The sequence below is a fragment of the Rhipicephalus sanguineus genome, chromosome 2 (genome assembly GCF_013339695.2).
Source record: "Rhipicephalus sanguineus isolate Rsan-2018 chromosome 2, BIME_Rsan_1.4, whole genome shotgun sequence".
In the NCBI taxonomy this organism is placed as follows: Eukaryota; Metazoa; Arthropoda; class Arachnida; order Ixodida; family Ixodidae; genus Rhipicephalus; species Rhipicephalus sanguineus.
In genome coordinates, this window is record NC_051177.1 from 47171664 (window position 1) to 47193936 (window position 22273).

General features: G+C 47.5%; 1 protein-coding gene across 2 annotated transcripts in view; it reads left to right on the forward strand.

Moving 5' to 3' along the window:
* The window catches only part of LOC119382879 (uncharacterized), a 476078-nt gene that overhangs the window by 409729 nt on the left and 44076 nt on the right, over window positions 1-22273 (forward strand). Inside the window, exons 1-2 of one of the 2 annotated variants that reach the window (XM_037650772.2) lie at window positions 4894-4964; window positions 22095-22214. In XM_037650772.2, the coding sequence (XP_037506700.1) occupies window positions 4939-4964; window positions 22095-22214 (146 nt within the window). In that variant the 5' untranslated portion in view covers window positions 4894-4938. Of the gene's footprint in view, window positions 1-4893; window positions 4965-22094; window positions 22215-22273 lie in introns of those variants that run through there. The other variant, XM_037650771.2, reaches the window with a different exon arrangement.

Genomic DNA, 22273 nt, shown 5'->3' on the forward strand with positions numbered 1-22273 from the left:
GATTGCCGTCTCTGAGCTTGTCGCCTAGCTGCCAGCACAATCTCATTCCGTGAGCGCGCGCACCGCTCTGAAATTCCAATTGCGCGTCTTGGCAACGGACGGAGTGGGGGTGAGAAGCGATGCAGAAGAAGGTGTATTGGAGATGCTTTCGCTTCGGAGGAACGCCCCACCACCCTCCTCATTTCCTTTTCGGAGTAATTTTCGCTTGTTAGGAGGAGGAGTGCGTCGAGAAACTGACGGAAGTGGAGACGGGAATTGATAATCGCGTAGCGGCGCTGTTGCTCTTCTTGGATATATAGCGATTCTCGTTGGGACTTTTCGCTGCGTTTGTAGAGTGTGCCGCGGTCTTCGCGTTCTTGTCGTGCGCGTGTCTCATGACCGTCATGCGCTCGCCACTGTTGTGTGCAGCGTCGTCTCCAAGCGACTCGGCAAGCTGCGGGTTCCGTGGATGTCAAACACATGGAAACCCGTATTTGAACATTCTCAGCGGTCTCCAAGACGAGTACACCGCGGTATATACTCTCAAAGAAACACACACACACACACACACACACACACACACACACACACACACACACACACACACACACACACACACACGCACGCACGCACACACACACATACACACACACACGCACACACACACACACGCACGCACACACACACACACGCACACACACATACACACACACACGCACACACACGCACGCACACACACACACACACTCACTCACTCACTCACTCACTCACTCACTCACTCACTCACTCACTCACTCCCTTCCTTTGACTATTTTTTTGTGAGGCCTGACTTGCCCCGTATATGACTGTCTTTAAATAGACACCTGAACTCTCGTCGGAGAGTCACGTGACCCAAGAGGGAGTTAACGTGTCTCTTTAAAGGGAGTTGTGTACCGGGCAAGTCGGGACTCACTGAAAAGAGTGTTTTTTTTTTCTTTTTTAGACTGTCTGCATGTGTTGTTCCGTTTACGTGAGAAAGTATCGTTTTCTGCTTCAGGTGTGTCTGCTTTTTGTCTAAACGCGCACATATATCTCGTTATCTTACTCTTGTCCTTGCCACCTGTCAGAAGGCTATTTCATTCGTCTTTGCTTTCTATTCATCTTATCTTCAACTTCCGTCCGTTCCTTCCTAGAGAGTGCGCAGGCGTTGTGCTCTTCTCTAGATGGTAGTTGTTAACGGAGGGGGGGGGGGTCCTTTCCTGTAATCTGTATATTAGTGTTCTCGCAGAAAGTAAATATAAAAACACAGCCAGTTCAACGCCGTGAAAGCCGTCGGACAAAGAAGAAGCAAGGCCGCGGTCGTATGTGAGAGAGTAGACTATGGCAGCTTACCCCCGTATTCAGAAACGCTCCTCGACTTGAACTTGACTTGCCACCGTCTTGGGCAGCGCGTTTGAAACGCGTTTGTGCTGCCTTGGCACCGCCTAAAGACAGCGCGTTCGAAACGCGTTGAAGGCGGTGGCAAGTCAAGTTCAAGTCAATGAGCGTTTCTGAATACGGGGGTTAGCTTCATTTCGAGCACCATAATCATCATTATTGAGTTTTCTTCCTTCATTCACTCCCCTCTCTGGTCACGTGACCTGCATGACACCACATAGACATGCAGATGGCGCAGCCACAGTATATATATATATATATATATATATATATATATATATATATATATATATATATATATATATATATATATATATATATATATATATATATATTACAAACAGACGAATCATGTTTTTAGAATGCCTATACCGCACGTGCTCTTGAAAGTACTGAAAGAGATAGGGCAGAAATTATGCGCACGCCTCCAGGCTTCTGATGCATTTATTTTTGATTTCTTTTCCTGTGGGAATGAAAGTGATTGGAAGAGAGCAGTGACGACCCTCTAGCCTATGCGAGAATTTCGGGCGGTGTCTACCCTGACACGTACAGGAGTATACGGGATTTTCCGGAAACTATCTATTCATACCAACGGAATCGTGAAAGAGGGTGGAAGAGGAGGGGGGGGGGTGCGCTAAATTCAATCACAACTTCTCTAGGAGTGTCTGACCCAGTTGTGCGCAAATAACGTGTGGACGATGATTAACCTCAGACATGGAGGTAGCTGACGACAGGCAGTGCAGACGGACTGATTCAGCACGACGTCTATAGAGATATATATAGACTATCTCGGTGCGAACTTGAATCACCTGACAGGTGGGTCGATTTTTTTTTTTTTTTTATCGCGCGCAAGCAGTTTGCGCCTCCGCTTTCTAGAATTCTCCGATGAGGGATCTGAGAAATTGAAGACCGAATATATGCGGTCGTTATCGACCCTACATGCCAATTTAGACGAACAAAAGCCAAGGTTATTTATAGCGAATATGTATAGTACTGCGTGCAGTGCAGGGGACGCTATTAAATGCGAAGCATTTCTTAGCGAACTTCTGCGACTTTGAGCGTATCTATCTATCTATCTAGCCGCCTACGACTTTGTGCTCTCCTGGCCGTTTCGTTAATCGGATGTATACCAAAACTGGTGCGTCATAACATGGCCTTATTAAATGCGAAGCATTTCTTAGCGAACTTTTACGAACATAAATGGCAGGTCATATCATGAAAATCATGACACGCATGTCATGAACAGCATGATTTACATTGCACGACCTTAGGCTCTTGCGGCCGTTTCGTTAATTTCATATACACCAAAATTGGTACGGCGTGACAAGAATTCACGACGAACATAATGACAGGTCCTAACATGCAAATCATGACGCTCATGTGCAGCATGATTTACATGACATGGTCTCTGGGTGGTCGCGGCCGTTTAAATGAAGGGATATATACGAAAACTGGTATGACGAGACATTTCTGTATGACCAACATAACTGACACGTGGTAACATGAAAATCATGACATGCATGTCATGTATGACATGATTTACATGCCACGCTTACGGCGCACTCGCGGTCGTTTCGCTAGGTTGATATACACCAAAATTGGTATTGTGCTATGTGACTGTATGAAGAACATGAATAACAGGTGGTAGCATGAAAACCATGACATGCATGTCATGTATGTCATGATTTACATGCCACGCTCATGATGCATTCGCGGCCGCTTCGCTAGCTTGATGGACACCAAAATTGGTATTGCGAGACACGACCGTATGACGAACGTAAGTGAGAGGTGGTAACATGAAAATCATGACATGCAAGTCATGTACAACCTGATTTACATGCCACGCTCATGGTGCGCTAGCGGCCGTTTCAGTAAATTGATATACACCAAAATTCGTATTGCGCGAAGTGACTTTATGAAGAACATGAATAACAGTTGGTAAGATGAAAACCATGACATGCATGTCATGTATGTCATGATTTACATGCCACGCTCATGATGCATTCGCGGCCGCTTCGCTAGCTTGATGGACACCAAAATTGGTATTGCGCGCAGCGACTGTATGACGAACGTAAATGAGACGTGGTAACATGAAAATCATGACATGCATGACATGTACGACATGACTTACATGTCTGTTCATGGCGGACTCGTGGCCGTTTCGCTTGCTTGATATCCACCAAAATTGGTATTGTGCTATGTGACTGTATGAAGAACATAGCAGGTGGTAGCATGAAAACAATGACATCCGTGACATATATGTTATGATTTACATGCCACGCTCATGGTGCATTTGCGGCCGTTTTCCTAGCTTGATATATACCAAATTTGGCATTGCGCGACGCGACTGTATGACGAACATGAATAACAGGTGGTAACATGAAAACCGTGACATGATGCCATGTATGGCATGATTTACATGACGCGCTCATGGTGCATTCGCGGCCGTTTCGCTAGATTGATATACACCAAAATTGGTATTGCGCGAAGCGACTGTATGACGAACGTAAATGAAAGGTGTTAACATGAAAATCATGACATGCATGTCATGTATGGCATGATTTACATGCTATACTCGTGGCGCACTCGCGGCCATTTCGCTCGTTTGATATACACCAAAATTGGTATTGCGGGATGTGACTGTGTGACGAACATAAATGAGAGGTCTTAACATGCGAATCATGTTATGCATGTCATGTACGATATGATATACATGCCACTGTCATGGTGTGCTTCCGGCGGTTTTGTTAACTGGATATAAACCAAAATTGGTATTGCACGACACGAGTGCGTGATGAACATAAACAACAGGTAATGCATTGTATATACCAGAATATGCGTTTCACTGGCATGGTGTACACGAGATTGTGCATGCATGCGTGCATGGCAAACATGCGATATATGGTGGACTAGATGCCATGGCATGAATGATTTCATTTGGCTCAAAGACAAACAAGGCGATGTATGCAGCTCTTTGCTGGCTGCTTCGCATTACATCGATTCCCACAGTGCGTGGGATCTGCCGAATTTTTTCTCTGACACGCGCTCCAGACCTTTAGACTAGACTGAGAACTACACCGGACACCGAAAATGAAGTCGAGAACTAATTAGCATTGCTGTCTTGGGGATTTTATAGCCGTACACTAACTGTTTAGGCTATGGGACGCAACGCCGCCTGCGTGCTGAAGAGACCTTAGGTTCGTCCCGAGGTCTGACTGGCTTGCGTGCACGCAAGCAGGGGAACTCGCGTGTCCTAACTTTGATTTCAGAATGTCCCACGGTGCGATTGAGATCGTCAGTGAGATGTTCAGGCGAGATCAGACGAGAGAGTTTTAGGTGGCGCACGGGCGCGGCGGATGCGACCACTTCCGGCGCCTAGTTTCATTTTTCGCGGCCGATTCCTGAAACGCGGCAAGGCGGGCCGGAGCCCACTCCCTCCTCCCTTGGGGTCCCATCTGGAGACGCAGTCACGTGGACGGGCGTATATTTTTGGCGCACCGCAGACTTGGTTGAGTGCGACCGCCCTCCGGCGGCCGCGCGGCCATGGCGACCGGATGGGTCTTCGGCCGGTGAGTCTGTGCTTGCTGCAGCGTCGGCTGTGCCCGCACGGCACGCTCGCTCCATTTCTTTTGCTCCTGTCCAAGCTTCGCACTAACCCGGGCACTGCTCCTTTGCTTTGCTCCTTCGAGCTCTTGAGGCTGCGTTCCTCGGTGTGCGCCAGGTTCTGTTCCTCTGTCGGCATGGCCCCCTTGTTCTGAGCTGCTGTGGCTGCAGGATCCGCCACTCGGAAAGCGCAGGCCCGCGAGGCTTCGCCGTGGGACTGCGCGTACGCCGCGGCATCTCTGCGGCTCTTCCGGCCCGCACTGACCACGAGTACGGAGAACATGCCGCATCGAATGCGCTTTGCGGTGTGCGCTTGTTCGCACAACCTCTGGAGAGAAGACGCCTTTATATACGCTGACGCAGCGAGTACTGAACAGGACGCGTATCTCCAAGTCGATCACTTTCTCACGTGCCTTCACGTCGGCGTGACGCAATGCCCAGTGTGCGACTTTTCTCGCTGGAGCGACGAGCGTCCCACTGATTTCTCGGACAATGCGTGACGCTCAGTAAACGCTGTATTCCCGAGAGTGTTCTATCAGTAATGCTGCCGAGGATGCTGCCTGTCTGGCCAAGTTTGTCTTAGCTTAGTGTTATGGGCGATATGTAGGAACGGCGTTTTCAGTCTGGTGGCGAGTACACGCAGCAACGCGTCGCCCGTGATGTCCACGCATAGTCGCATGCCTCTTCTGTACAATTTGCATCTATGTTACGTAACATGAAGCACGTCTGTGTCCAGGGTGCAGGTAACTGATAAGCGGTACCACACGATATTGGTCCCCTTCGTATTTTGTCGCTTACGCGACACCGCGGTGCCATGCATGGGAGCGCGTCGATTCCTATATACGCGGCGCGTGCGTGCGTGGGTGCTGCGTGGCACGTGGCCAATCCGCACACGCGCCTCGTCCGAGAGGGTGACACAAAGCCAGAAAAATAAACAGCAGTATTTCCACGCCGAAGATTATTTTTCGCAACCGGGACGACTGGGGCCGTCTTCGCGTGACAAATTGGCGCTTAAGCTGCTTTCAAATCGCGCGTGGGCCCTTCCGACTCTGCGTAACTCTGCTTCACAGTATAATATCCCGAACTGGAGTGAGTGACCGAGGGGTGGGACTACGGGGCGTGCTCTGACGATGGTGGCGGTGATGATGTAGGGCGTTTTATTGCGTAGTGGCCAAGGATGGCCGAGGAGAGCCAATGAGTTATGCCTTGTAGATAGGTTTCCCCACGTTTAATCTTCCTCAAAAGTGCAGCAAACAGGGTGAATGGGTATATCTGGAGACTTTTGTTTCATGACTTTGAATTCGCAGAACGAGAGATTTATACATTGCAACTTGGGTCGTGGCAAGCAACATTACTAGATCTACCAACGTTGGTAGCAAGTACCGTGCCTGCCTCTTCTGGCCAGCCTTGACCGAAAAGCGAGAATGTTCCGGGAGAACCTCGGACGAATAAGAAAGAAACAAATACATGTCAGCGAAATACGAGACGAGAACGCGTGTGCGCAAACGCCTGAAGGCAAGGGTCTTCGCCTGCGTTGCACAGTGCACGAACACGTCGCTATACTTGTGCTTAATTGCTACTCGCAGCCTTACGGCTACGGGGATGACTTGACGTCAAGGAAAGACCGAGTTAGGACTCCTGGACGCCCCGAGTTCTCGCCCGAGTTCGCGAAAGCGCACTCCGCCTGTAACTATGCTGGGTGTGCCTTCCAACAGGCTTGAAATCATGGTGTTTAACTTCCCGAAACTGGGAAGTCCTGGTGGTCTGCAGTAGGTATAGCTGTGGCAGAGTGCTCGGGAACTAGACTTGGCCACGTTGCATTCTTTAACAAGCACTTATTAAATGTGGTTGCGTGGAGCAGGAGGAGGACGTCGTGTTTCTGTGCTTAACAGGTCCTTTGTTTATACCCTATTCCAATTCCAGGCCACGTGTTACATTTGCAGGCTGTTGAAAAACGCCTATATATATATATTATATATATATATATATAATATATATATATATATATATATATATATATATATATATATATATATATATATATATATATATGGACATTATTATTGCCGAAACCGAAATTCGGACGAGAACAGCTCGACGATGATTATCCAATCGAAACGATACGGTTCATTTCTGTCAGAACACTTGCTTCATGAGCGACGCGTTGGCCTTAACCACTTGGCCGAATTTCCACAAGTGTTGCACAAACGAGTCGTTTTACGCTCGACGAAGCGTGCCAGAAGAGCATCTGCCATCGCAACGAGAGAGAGAGAGAGATAAGGGAGAAGGCTCCATGCTAATAATTGCCTTGCTCACTGTTCTATAAGTATATGGCTGAGCGCACGCCGTAGGCGATTTTACTCTAATGGGCTTTTGCAAGAAGCGGCGTATATTACACTGCCACGGCTGCTGCTGGATTGAAATCCTGCGTCTTCTCAGCCTGCCGGCCGTGACACTACTCTCATTTAGTTAATTACCGACTGCGCACTCGGCTAAATTAAGGTGTAGTAATAGTGCGATTAAGTACTTCGTACGCGTAAATAGCGATAATCGAACGACACTATATAACCGTGTAGTCAAAGAAAATGAGGCTTTATTTGCTACGCGAACCTTGTATAGGCAAAAAAAGTAAATGACTAAAAATGGCGAGCACGCAGTTTTCTATAATACTAGAATAGTTCAGACTCGTTTGTTGCATGGACGCATGCAGCTATCAAAACATCGAAGGAGCATGCTCTCGAGTGCGTGCTCATCAAACATTCGCCCGAGCGTGCGCCGTCCAAATCTGCGATACCACGGATCTTTGGTATGCGGTAATTTTAGGACTTAGTTGACGTTAGTCTCTCGTTTTTGTGGGTCCTTTCTAGCCGTCCAAGACTCTCTGTTCAGGGTGTAAGACGATTGACGTTCTTGGTATTGATTGCTTGCACGCGACGTCGTGGACGCCCAACGTGGCTCCAACATGGCGGCATGACGTAAGGGCAGCATATATAATCACGCGGCTATTAACCTGCTTCAGTGTGATAACGACGTCGCTGGAACGTCATTGGGCCTCTGCATATGAATAACGAAGGAACCAGCATGCGATGTACTGATAGCACTAACGCCACATCACAAAGTTCCCGTCCCACCATGTTGGTGATCCAGCATGGCTGTTTCAGGGACGTCAGCGCAAGCCATCTTCGCAGAACATCGGTTTTATAAAGTGCATCTAAGTTGTTTCTTTTTTTTTTTGCGTATCTTTCGAGTAACGACAAGCGGGCAAAATTAGCTCAGAAAGGTCATTTTCTGCGCGTTCCTTTCTTTATGTATATACAGCCGAGATGTCGCTTAGAAGCGTTAACCTGCAATTCAGTCAATAAATCAATCAGAAAGGTACGCGCTTTTCCGATGACGTTTGTTTCGTTAGCACGAATTCGACGCAGTCATGAACTTGTGTTCCGTATCGATAGTTTCAGCGTGTCCACTTTCACATTTTGCTTGACGTTCTCTAATGTATAGTTTATACAGTTACTCAATGTATACGACGTCGAAATATATCTGATGTTTCCGCTTGGGGGCTTCGATTAGCGGACGCGCGCTTGAGGTAACATTCACGAAAGGGGTGGTTCTAAAATACTTTACCGTAGAGATGGGTATTTCTGGCACGGTTATGTTAGGCAAGTGGTAGCCTGGGGATTGATTGCTCATAGCCGCCGGAACGCTCTTGTTATTGCTCAAACCGAGCGGGCTCCCAAACTCCGGTCAATAAGGGAACACGCTCGGGAGGAAAATGAGGATCGCGATAGTGATTACGATAACTAATATGATGTCTGGGGTGTCTCTTAATGTTCAGTGGAAGTGGCATGAACGTGTGGCGTTTTCGCGCAAAAAAAAAGAAAAGAAAATGTAAGACAGGCCATGGCATGCAGCAACGCGATTGAACCGAAGAAAAGCATATCGGCCCAAACACCTGGTCACTACGTCGGACAGCTTGGGTGCAGTACGAGCAAAACTACGGCAGCGCAGCCGTATACGAATATTTCCGGCCAGTACGCACTATCTCTCTCTCTCTTAGATCACGTGTTGGGCTGATGATGCTTGGGAAAAAGCGGAGAAAATGGCTTCATGGAGAGTTTGCTCGCCAAGGCTCGCTGCGTCACGTAATGATCCCTCCTAGTTTATTTCCTCCATGACATATACGCTCCATTCACTTGACCCCAGTGAGCCATAAAGTTTCCTACGAAAATCGATATTAACACTGGCTCGGCGACTGTCTGGCTACCCCCGGGGAATGTGAATATAGGACGTCGTACGTCGTTTGGTCTAATCTGCTGCTTCTGTCTTCTGACGATGCGGTGGCTTGTTATTTTCTAATGCTATTGCAAAATTTTCGGGAAACCATTTTCCTTTTTTTTTTTCTACTCTTATATCCGCGCACATGCGTTGTAATCGTTGTGATGTTATTGAAAGTCACAAGTTAGTTTGAAGCTTTATGAAGTTTCGACAATTAATATAAAAATAGTTGTAGGGGTTTTACGTCCCAAAACTACGATATAACTTCGAGGGACACCGTATTAGAGGGCTGCGTAAATTGCGACCACCTGGGGGTTTTCTTACCGTGGACCTAAACCTAAGTACACTGACCTCTAGCATTTAGCCTCCTCGAAATGCGGCCGCCGCGGCCGGGATAGGATCACGCGAACTTCGGGTCAGCAGTCGAGCACCATAACCACTAGACCCCCACGGCGTGTAAAGTTTCGATAATTAACATGCTCGTTCATACGCTGACTGAACGGCCCGTACTTGTAGCTTACTTGTAGCACTAGCTTCACTTCGCTATTGTATTGTTTTGCAGGAATCTCTTCACATTGGACACGAAATTTCGACCGCAGTGCGGCTTTTACATCACGTTCCGTTTACGAAATTCTGGATTCCTCCGCGAAATATCATTCTTGAAAGTGTTCCCCCCACGTTTCATGTTTTACATGCAAGCGTAGTTTCAATCATATATATATATATATATATATATATATATATATATATAGAGAGAGAGAGAGAGAGAGAGAGAGAGAGAGAGAGAGCGCGACCATAATATAAGCGACAGTTTAAAAATGTTCAATTACCGATGGCTTCGCGCAGGAGTGCGATGGGATAAATTTTATGACGCTTATGAAAATATCTTGCGGTCGATTCTGCGGCTAACAGGGCACCGCGATTCGAATAAAAGTTGGAGAAAAGGGCCGTAAACGTCCTGTTACTGTACCGCATTGCGGTTTTCGTAAATATAACCCGTCTTTCTTCTTCTTTTTCTAGCGCAGGTTCTATATACATTCGGTGCATCGGAAGGGTCGTAAAAGGAACTCTTATCTCTTCCTGTTATTCTCTCGTGCGCTCTACGTGTATACACTGTATATGCCACACGTGAGGTTAAGGCCGCCGCTTAAAATTTGATTTCAGCCGTCGGCTCAGCGTGCCTATTGATCGGGATACTGTAAAAACATACGATTTGTTGTTGTTGTTGTTGTTGTTGTTGTTGTTGTTGTTGTTGTTGTTGTTGTTGTTGTTGTTGTTGTTGTTATTCTTCACCTTGAGACCGCGAACTTGTGAGCGTTATCTGTGCTCACGTCCGTTGTAAATAACGAACGCGCTGCACTTTTATGACTCGAAGTAAACCAGGCCTCAGGAGCTGTATGGTTTGTACCATTATAATTATTAGGGAGAGAGGGAAGGGAGGGGAGAGAGCGCAAGTTTGCTTAGGCTTACATTTTACGTTATAGCATAAATCACGTCATGAGAGCGCTTTGCCCCCCCCCCCCCCTTTTTTTTTCTTTATGACTCGTGTGAGCAGAAAATTGAACTTCAGTAAAACTTGCTGTTGGGCGAGTTGTGCGTAATCACGTGCGGCATGTTTTAGCGCAAAAGTGTGAAGTGAAAGGACAGCAAGAAAGAGAAGAACACAGTGTACAGGGCGAGCCCTAAACATCAATTGCCTTTATTGCAGAAAATACCACAGTATGTAGGCCTCTTAAGCGCACGCGTGCAGCGGCCACATCGATAACTACGTCCCTCCTAACAGCGACGTCGTTATATATATATATATATATATATATATATATATATATATATATATATATATATATATATATATATATATATATATATATATATATATATATATATATATATATATATATATTATAGGGGTTACTTTGTAACGAACAGATCCGCGCGTGCGAAACTGCCCCGTCTTTGGATCACACAGCGCACTAGAGGAGTGTAGTTACTCGCTACTAGTGCTACGCAGCAGCCCTAACAGTCAGAGCTGTGACCCCCTATCCCGCGGTTCGCGTAAGTTGCGACCGCGGCGGGTTTCAGGCCAGTGGTAACAGAGACGAGTTCTTTGCCTGACACAGTTTATTGTGTCAAAAGCGCCACCAACGCAACAAAGTACAAGGTAAGAACGAAGCGGCGGAGTAAGTTCCGCACGACAACGTCAAAACAACAACAAAGTGGGAAGCACACGAGATTGAGAGCGATAAGGTTCGACTCACCTCTCGTGGCTTCGCAGTCCGGCCCTGAGGCAGTGTTACCTCACAATAGACCGGGCGTTGCGCAGGGGGTGATGGCGTCTGGGTGGCTCCCGACTCGATCAAGCTGTGGTCGTCACCGCTGCTCGAGTCGAAAGACAAGGCGGTCCCCAAGAAAGCCGCGCGCGTCTCTTGGGGTCTGGAGAGGAGTCTCTCCAGAAAAGGGCAAGGAGGGAAAACGGGGCATCTCGACTTCGGCCAGGGAGCAGGGCGCGAAAGGCTGCGGGAGCGGCACAGTGCCCTCTCCCACGCAACCCCTCTCGCCACTGCGCGTACAAACGTAGAGGGAAGCCGAGGTGCAGCCGCGTTGAAGACAACGGGTTGCGTGTGCAACCCCACATCCATATATATATATATATATATATATATATATATATATATATATATATATATATATATATATATATATATATATATATATAACAATGGCACTGATAACAATGGCAGGGCAAAGAGACAGGACAGAAGAAGGTAACACAGAGACACATGTAGCGTTCTCTGTGTGCCTCCTTGTTGTCTCCTTGTGTCCTGTTTGTTTGCGCTACCATTGTTATCCAAATATGCCGTACCAACAACCCCGCCTTGCAACTTTAATACAAACACACGCTCGAGCACGCATACATGATGGTTGAAGCCCCTCCCTCCTCCCCCCCCCCCTCTTCCCCGAGAAAAATTTCTGGCTACGCCTCTTCTGCACGGAGGTACTAATGACTCTGTTACGACATCCTCGATGCAAAATTAGACATCCGCAACAGCTGCGGAAGCAGGCCGAGCGAACATCTTGATATCTTATCGGGTAATTACTTTCTGAGGAAGTTCAGCTTAATTTATTGTTCTTAGAAATCCTTGTTCTGCCGGATTGCTTATGCAACTTCGTGCTAGAACTTCGTTTATGCAACTTCCCGCAGTGTTTCTCGTTTAGAGAAGTAAGATGATGGCTTCTGCATCCTGCTCCTCTTACACCGTTCTCTTGTTCATCTTGAGGTAAAAAAAAAAGGAAGAAAAAGAAAACGAAGGCAAGTGAGGGCACCACCGTTCAGTTCGGTTGAAACGGAGGAGAGAGAGGAAGAGGGGGGATGGGGGAGGGGAACCGAGGCGCGAGGTGATGAAGGAAGTTACCGCTCGCCACTTCATGCCGTTCCGTGACGCCGCGTACAGCTTTCAGCTTTGCGAGCACAAAGTTTGGACGCCCGTTGTGTGTGTGTGCAGGCCGGATCTCCCGGGAGGATTTCGCAAAGATGATGAGGAAGAAAAAGAAGAGCAAGATTGCCTCTGTTCTTTGCGGTGCACGTCTCACCATCTCGATATCCGATGCTCGTCGATATTTTTTCCCCTCCCTTATGATTCTTTCGTTATGGCCGTCTTCTCCTCCTCCTCCCCCTTCTTCTTCCCTTTATTTTTTTTTATTCCCTATTCATGCGTCTCTATATGCAGCGGAAAAAAAAGTTTGTATTCTCAGTGATGCTTGCCGCTCTTTCGTCGCATTTTCCGCCTCGTCTTTGGGGCGCCCCCTTTTGGCGATATACTTTATATACTCCCTAGTTCCGTGCAGCGCGGCGAACCACGTATGCCGGTCGTGTGAGCCGACAAACAGGAGCTTTAAATGACAGGAGGAAACGCTCGTTTATTATACGTCTCCATTATTTGTATCCATTATCAGTCGTAGCTCCGCGCTCGTTGAACGAAAGGATCACGGAAGGATTGGTGAAGCACAATGGACGATGTGGCTTATTTATTTTTCTCTCTCTGTCTCTCTTTCTCTAATACATGCTTCCCTTCTAGTTTCTGATCTGTGTATAAAAAAAAATCTGGCCGCGTATCTGCGTGCTTCGCTGCAAATGTCGTCGAAAGACGATAGTCTTGTGTCGGTCGTACTACACGAGACCTCCTCCTCTATGTTAAACCGCCGTATTAGCCTCATAGCGTCGCATTTTCAGCGCAGCCTAAGGAACACTAGCAGTTTTAGCGCAGCCTACGGAACATTAGGGTCTCTAGAATTACTTATCTACGTATTTTCTAGTAAAGGAACACACCACCTAATAATTACGTATTGATGTTGCGCCTCAGATATGCGTAATATTTACTTTTTGACCGACAGTGTTCACAAGTATGAACGGCCGTACCAGTTCAAGATGGCTGGGCGGTAAGCAAGTGGTTAAATTTTGGCCGGGTGGCTGAATCGGGTGACAGACAAACAAACAGAAAGACAGACAGACAGACCAAAATTTCTGCGTTTAAGTTCCCCAAGAAAGACTATCGTCTTTAAAAACGCATCTCGCGTAACTTTCGCTGCATTGCACGGAACTGGCGATGAGCCAGCGTATAGTGTATGGTCTGGCGCAGCTGGCGAAGTGTCAGAGGCTTCGCTAAGGCGTCGCCACACTGTTCGATGCATTTTGATTTCTTTTTCTTGTTTTCTCTGTCTTTCTACCGATTGAGAGGGAGGGGAGGGGAGGTTTCGCACGATGGCGCTGCTGCTATTTGCCACCCTGTGAGCACCAACCACTACGTTGTTCGGGTATAGTGTGGCAGTCCTGCGCTTCTTGGTGCGCAGGAACAATAGAGTCTCGGTTATGCGCATATAGCATAATATGCCAAAAGCGCACCCCACCCGCCCCTTCCCGTTTACGCAACTTCTTGGAAAACTCTCGCTGTCGAAGATCTCTTTCATCCCAGTTATACTTCTCTTTTATTTTTTTATTTATGCGCTGCTGTGCTCATTTTCTGCGCTTCCTCTAGCTGTCTGCATCTCTTTTTGCTCGCCCGGTCCTTTGGCTCTCTTGAACGTCGTTCGTTTGTAGCGGCCACGCCTTCGCAGGCGAATTGTTCTCCGTGCTCTATCGTCCGAGTAAATAGTTTATCCTTCTCATTGGAACGCGAATCGTTTCTCAGTTCATTTCTAATGCGATTTGCGACTTGGTTCCAGGGCTTCGCCGCATTTATTATTTTTCATATAGTGCTGAGCGTAGAAGCCGCAACCATCCGCCGCACTGTTTGCATCAAACAAGGCCGTTCTTTTTTTTATCCCTTTTAAATTTCGTATATCTTTCCTACCGTAATTTATACGAGCATAACGTCTAAATTGCTAGTAACTTCTGTGCCGTGGCGCTGTACTATCTCGTTTGATTATGTTGCTTTGGCTCATGACTTGCTATATTACGATACGGTTTGCAATTACTAGAGTCAAGTAGCGGCGGTTAGCCGTACAGACGCCTATTGATCGGTGCTTCTTTTTTTTTTACCAGATGCATTCAATTGCTATTTACCGTGCTGATTATATCCCGGGGTATTCGCTTCGGTTTATCTGCGACGCCCGGCGCTCACATTTCATTACGGAGTACACGAGCAGTGTTTATTCGACCACTCATAATACGAGCGATCGACTTTGTCAGTTTCGTCCGCAGAACTAGACGCTGACATTTGCTGGTATATATCGACTAGACAGACACCGTTGTCATGGAAGTTAATTCGACGTTAATCCACAGAAATTGCTGAGTGAGATGAACCAAAATAAGTGAACCTCATCAAGGTATGTCACAATATCGCCTACAGCCGCCGAAATCTTTATGTCGCGTGAGCAGCGGTGACTTTTCTGTGTGTCAGCGCCATGTGATGGAACGAAGTTGCAAATTATTATTTTGTGGGCATGCGCTCTGTGGGCATGCACTTGCCCTCACCTTTTTTTTTTGGAACTTAATTCAGTCATATGGCTAAGAGACAAAGGAAAAAATGCCGCTCGCGCACGCTAGTTTAAGATTTGGGCGACTCTACGCACACCGCAGAAGAAGATTAGCACAAGCGACCGTTCCGGCCAATGGTCGCTTGCGCTCATCTTTTTCTGCAGTGACTGTACATCACATACATGATAGCTCCCGCCGTAGTAAAGGTTAGCAGGTAAAGTGTCGCTATGGTAAGCTCGATGGCAAGGGTTCGATAACCTTCGATGTGGACGGGACGCCTTGCCGCCCTCGTTCTGCCTCGCTGCGTCCGATCGAAGACGGGGAGCACAGGCGTGGCGTGCGTCTTTGTTTTCGCGCACGCCGGTATGCGCGGCACGCAACATCGCCTGCGGCTCCTGTACGCCTCTAGTCGTCCTTTTTGTTTATTTGTTTAAAATATTTTTTTTTCCATTTGCCTGCAAGATAGGCTTCGCCCCGCTACTCGTAAGCGTGCTGTTTGGTCGTTCCCTTCTACTCTTTGTTTACGCACAAGTGTAAACACCCATTTGTCAAATCTTCGTCGTGGAGTGTATCCCCACAAGTAGCGCCACCTCGAGGCAAAGAAGAAAAGGAGAAAGACGAAGCGTCGCGAACGAGGCGCTTGTGAGCCAACAACAAGAACGTGGGTCAGCGGAAAAAAACGTTCGCGTACTTATTACATTAACTACCAACCATGCTGTCTGGTTGTACAAGCAAACGCATTTCACTCGATCGCCCCGACCATTTGATTTCCCAATGCTGGGGTCAAGGGATAGCGGTTCAACCTCTCTTACGTGCAAGCGCAAATGTCCTTTTGTCAAATCGCCATCGTGGAGTTTGTCAAAGCCATCCTGGTTAACGTAAAGCAGGGGTCTCCAACAACACGCGGCCCACAGACGTTTCGCTAGCGGCCCGCGGCTTCACAAGGAATAAAATGTTTGTGGGTTTGCTGAATGGTACTCGCATTATTTACTCGTATAATGCGATTAAGTAACTTTTGTTCGGATGAACTACAGAGACGGGAATTGTCTCAAGCATCTTATCTCTCTCTCTCTCTTTTTTTTTTTCAAGTGGCACCCCATGCGGTCACCATGGGTTGAAACATAACCGTGGAACAAAATCTTTATGGTTCAGTCGACGTCCAGATTTGAGTTATTCTGGAGGTCAGTATCGGTATATTTTTCGAATCCAGACGCCAAATGACCCACATGTGAGATATGGGAAGTGCATTCTTCCAAATGGAAACGTTAACTGACATTTGCGCGCGTACGCGTGTGTGTGTGTGTGTGTGTGTGTTCTCATTATATACTGTATAGCGTTTCGGACTTCCTTACACTTAGTACTACTACTACAGCGTGTCGCGTTCCCGAAGGAAAAAAAAAAGTGTCAATAATGGTCGCTTTTCTAATGGACACTGACATTTCTTGGTCAGCAAATTCTGTTTTCAAAGTTCTCTAAAAGAACGTCGTGGACAGCGCTGGAGGCAGCGGCATGTACACTACGACGTGAGCGACATAGGCGTCAGTCAGGTCACCTCAACGTCAACCGCCTAACTGGGTCACAAGGCTCCATTCGAATACTCACCGCACGGACGCACGGCTGAATGGACAGCCGAGTGAACATCTTCATTTTTCGTTCCGATTCTGACGGATGTTGGCAAAAAAAGGGGGACAGCGGCCGAATTCGAGTCAGGCCGACATCGCGCACACCGACGGACTTCGTAAACGCATCGAAGGGGGCCGGGCGCCCGGTGGGCTGTTATACTCGGACTTGTTCACGTTTCATTTTGATGTCAAGGCAGAGAAGTTGGTAGAGCATGTTTGTTCAGGACGTCGTTCTATATAGAGTGGTCTTCAACAAGAGGACGCACGTACGCGTCACAATTGAGAAGTACGTATGTACGTCCTTTAGCGACGTCCTGAGGGCGCCAAGCTGCTGTCATCTGCCTGAACAACGCACTTCGCTCCCTTTATTTATTTATTTTTTTGTACACCTCTTCGTTTTCACTAGTACGTACGTAGCTCTTCACTAGAACGAGATTTTCGAGACTGCAGAGTCTGTCTCGACAGGCAATCCTGATACGTACGAGGCGACGAAAGGCGTCGGCGACATTGTTACGTCTCCGTCGAGTTTCCTTATCGCGAACCTTGTTTAACCAACGCTACCGTCGTTGAAAGAAAGGCGGGCTGAAGAGCGTTGGTACAGCTGTGTATGGGAATGCCTGACCAAATGAAAGGTCCCATTCGGTGATAAAAAAAAACTTGCGTTTTTGTTTTGTTTTGTTTTGTTTTGCGCATATTGAAGTACGTCTTCACAATTTCATTCTCTCTATGCCAACTTCGCGTGTTCGGCTTTTCGTTCTTCATGGAAGTTGTTCCAGACTCGAGGTGTGCAAATTGGTCAGTGTTGAGAGATCTGCAGACAGGGACTTGAAGAATCGACGCTGTGTATAGACGTTGATTAAATTTTTAGCCCACGCTACTCTCAAGAATGTTGTGGTTTTTGTTTTGTTTTTTCGCAACTAAACGTGACTTCAATGATTTACTGGAATACGTAATATAGAAACGATTAATTCCCTCGCCCCACATCTCTTGTCCATTGGTTACGGGCGCCTTTGATTGTGTTCAACAGTGTGTGAAGTTACATCGCATTATTTGAAACACAAGACGACGATGGATTTGCTACTCAAGTCATGCTTGACAAAGCAATTTCTTAAATAGTACATTGTCATGGGGAAACTGCATAAACAAAAGTTATCAGTAAGTATACGAGCTGAGACGCGAACCGTTACAAGTGTTTGTAGTATGCTGAACTGTAAAATGCTTCGACTGACACAGTTCGGTAAACGGAACTTGTTCGTGATTCAGTTTTATTAAACGCTGAGACTCTTCCGGGCTGTTTTTGAATAGCCTGCGTATATTCTCTGTGCGTGGCTTCTCCTACGTCACAGGTACGTCATCACTCGTGGCCTTGCTTTTCCACCTCCCTCTCTCGTTCATTCGACTGCCCCTGGGTCGCCGTTGCCGTCCCATGAGTTCATATTAAGACCTTTCACTCAGCACAGAAATAGCACCGACCTGTCGCGCCATTTTTCTCTCTTGCTTAGCCGCTACTTGCTCTGCCGCACTACTCGTAAGCGAAGCCGGAAAATGCCCTTTGCAGGCGGCCACATTCTTGGTTTGAGTCGTGATGGTGGTGGATGTTGCTGTTCTTGTTTCGATGACTGGTCGAGAGAGAGAGAGAGGAGGAGAAAAAGAAAGAAAGAAAGAAAGAAAGAAGGAAAGAAAGAAAGAAAGAAAGAAAGAAAGAAAGAAAGAAAGAAAGAAAGAAAGAAAGAAAGAAAGAAAGAAAGAAAGAAAGAAAGAAAGAAAGAAAGAAAGAAAGAAAGAAGGCGCCGCTCGAACCACGTCACTGGCAAAATCTGAGAGAGCGCTAACTCGCAGACACTGCCTTTCACAGAAACATGGCGCGTGTGAGCGCTGCCGGCCGAGCAAAGAAAAGGCGTCCAACGAAGGCGCATGTGCGCGCGATTCGAGTTTGGCAATCGCTTCTTATTAGCAGTGCCTGTAACGGAAGGCCTTGAATGGAGGACGTGCGTGCCGAACACGCTGTTTTCCCGGAAGGCGGTAGCTCTTCATTTCCTTGCTCGTGTCCTTCGTTATGTAGCTCCGATGCAGAGCTATAGTGCGGTGATAAATTATGGAGTTAGTAGAGCGCTTAGGATTTCGCGGGAGCCTTATACAGTTTACGTTTAAGAGCGGGAATACGCAGTGCGGGAACGTTGGGAAGGTCTCGGCGTTTTTCATCGTGTCGGAGACGTTCGGCTTAATCAAATGAGCTCGCCGGAAATTCGCGTGTGGAAGGAAGTTCTATGAAAAGGATGGTTCTCCGTTTGTGAAATAAAACAAAAAACGAAACGGACTCGGTGGGGAAGGGGTGGGGGGAGGGGCTTGTGTAGCGTGGTATCTTCAGTTCATATCTGTGTCGGTTATGCTGGGCCGTATCTGTTCTATTAAAGCCATTTTTCTGCACGGGCCAAGCGTGAACGTCGTGTTAACTGGTGGCCTTCAGTACTAGTTTATCATTAGCCCTTTTCGACTACGCGTACGGGGCTGTCTGCAGTGTCTCGCAGCGATTTCCTTTCCGGATAATTAACCTAATGATTTAAGTTTTACGATTACGCAATACTTACTCCCTCTCTCTCTCTCTCTCTCTCTCTCGCTGCTTCATCGTACGTGTTTCAGATATACTTTTCAAACCCTGACGAAAGTATTTTTTTTTCTCATAAAGCGTCATTTCATTTCATGCTTCCACTTTATATTTATCTTTAATTTCTGTGGTTGTGCGTCGGCAGCTTCGCCTCTCTTGTTCGCAGCGCACGCCTTCATTGTTCACAAGAGTGCGTGGTGTGCGTGCAAATAGGTGGCTTGCGTTGCGCAAGCACTGAAATGGAAAGCATGTGTAACTTTTACTCTCCTAGTGTTTTTCGCGAGTATTTTTCGAAACAGTCCAGCGTGAATTATGGCGGTACTGCCTGCGAGCTCTCGTTGCACAAGTCTACGCACGGCTGCGCGCATGGCCCACTCGCTGGTATCTATAGGCTTTGTCTATATAGCTGCTTGGAAAAGCCTACGAACATAGTATCCTCTCGGCGCACGCAGCTCGGCCTGCTGGAGCTGCTCTTTTATTTCCGCTGATGTAGTGGCTGCCCAATACCCGGTCGCGGCGACTCCATTCGTTTTCGGTCTGCGCGAAATGCGAGACTTCTACATCCGGCGCCTGTTGGGAAGTGGCTCAGGTGTTGGCTGCTATTTGCATGCGCACCACCGAAACGATTCCGGCGCGCACCGCTGCAGCTGAGTGCGTGGCGTGCCGTAGGCCTCTGCCGTATATTATTCCGCGTGCCAGCCTGCAGCCGTGCTCCGAGATGCATGGAAGCCATTATTCCCACGTTACGGAGTAAGAAATGCATCTGCGCAAAAGTGCCTGAACGCCTGCCGCGGCCTTTGTTTTTTGTTTTTCTTTTTTGCATTTATCACGCTGCTCAACTGCATTGGCCAACGTTTGAGAAACTGCGGCGCCCACCGAGTTTCTTAAGGATGCATATCGATTCGGGTTATTACAGGCTGTGCATCTAGAGCGTGACGTTGTTCTTGTCGGTGTTATCAAATAATTACGCTAATGCACTGGCCTCAACTTTGGTGCAACTGTATAGCCCATCTCGGACATTGCTAGGTTGTTATGAAGTCTTTCGCAACGGAAAACGCGTTGTTGCAGTTCCAGGCGGATTTGGCGTGATAAGATATGCGTCGCGTTTATCCCAAGTGACGCGGGGCTGCGTGAATCCACGTTAACGAGGACCGTAAACGCGTGTTCAAGTTCTTGTGGCTCGAATAACCATAACCAGCGTACAAAAACTGCGCTGCGTGTCGTTGTACGTGTACGGGTAATCATCAGAGCATTTGAGCGAGAGAATAAGAATGGATCGAGTGGCCCGTTTTTATTTTACACCATTATATGAAACCATGTAAAGCTTAAGAGGCGTTATTTGTAGTTTTTATTTGAAGTGTAGTACTACTACACTTCAAATAAAATTACAAATAAATCCCCGTGCACATGATTTCCTTGGCTTCAGTATTCGTTCGCTTGATGTGATTGTGTTCAACAGGGCATATGGAGTGTTAGCTTTGCACCGCTATACAATTAAGCTTCCCAGGGAGTGGAGCACATAACAGCCCCCGCCATATATTATCAAATTACTCAATTATTAGAGCACCGCGTACGCCTCGTCATTAGCGGCCGGATCGGCTCCCACCGGCGGCGGCAAACCTTCCGCGCAAGGGTCTTGAAAGTGAGCCTCACCGCTTTGCAATTATGCTGTACCGTGAAGCATAATGCGTGTGGAAAGGGGACGCTGTCACGCGGTGTTGTGCGTGGAGTACTTGAAGGTCCGCTTCGCCTCCATGAAGTTGTGCTATGCCGTGAAAATTTTGAGAGTGCACATCGGTGTAAATGGTACCGTGAAAGGGGCCTGTCTCTTAAATGTGCACCACTCTTTATGTATGTTCGTGTTTGTATATGTGCGTGTGTATATACACACCCAAAATCGAAAAAATCTCGGGGGTTTCAACTGCCCCCCTCCCATGGATATGCCAATCAAACAGGACGCAAATGGAGGCACAAGCTGTCCGTGCCTCCGCCTGCGTCCTCTTTCTGAATAAGGAATAACCACAATAAACCCAATGCTTCCACTTTAACTGACATACGGGTGGTTGTCTATTTTCCCTTTCTTAACCCTTCTGCCACCTTGCGGGATTCCGCAGAACTGATCTGCAATATGTGTCCAGTCGCTTCGAGTTGTTGAATTCGCCCTCGCGCTGCCAATTGCTAGCTTCCTTGTTAGCTGAAATGGTAGAGCGACCGCCCCGGAAAGGCGTTGGTCCCGGGTTCGAACCCCGGACCAGGACGAATTTTTCGGCAACTAAGAGGCTTTATTTCTGAGAAATCCGTATGGATTTCCTTGTGGCTTCGTGCTACAAACTGGCGGTTGTCTATTTTTCCTTTCTTAACGCTGTTCATTATAGAGTAATCTCTACCGTGTCCACACGTGCGTGTATACCACGTTCGGAATCTGCTGTGTGAACTGATGCGTAGTGCCACGGCTTCGTTCTGCAGTAAGCGGGCCCTGCTATGACCTTGCATATTTGTCTGAATGTGCCGCTACATTTTCACCCGCATACCTCCATGATAAATGAATTATTCTCGTCGTAGCCGCCACCTTGCATGCCCAGTGACAGTGCACTAACCTTGATGTCTCTTTACGTTGCAGCCACGAGACGCGGACGTCATCGTGGTTGCCCCCCGTGGACTCGTGGAGCTCGTCGTGTACGGGGCTGCCCTACGGCTGGGAGGCGGCCGTCGACAAGAGCGGCAGGACGTACTTCATCAAGTGAGTACTGTATGCATACCGTATATGCTCATGTAGTGGCCGCACCCAGAACTTTGGAG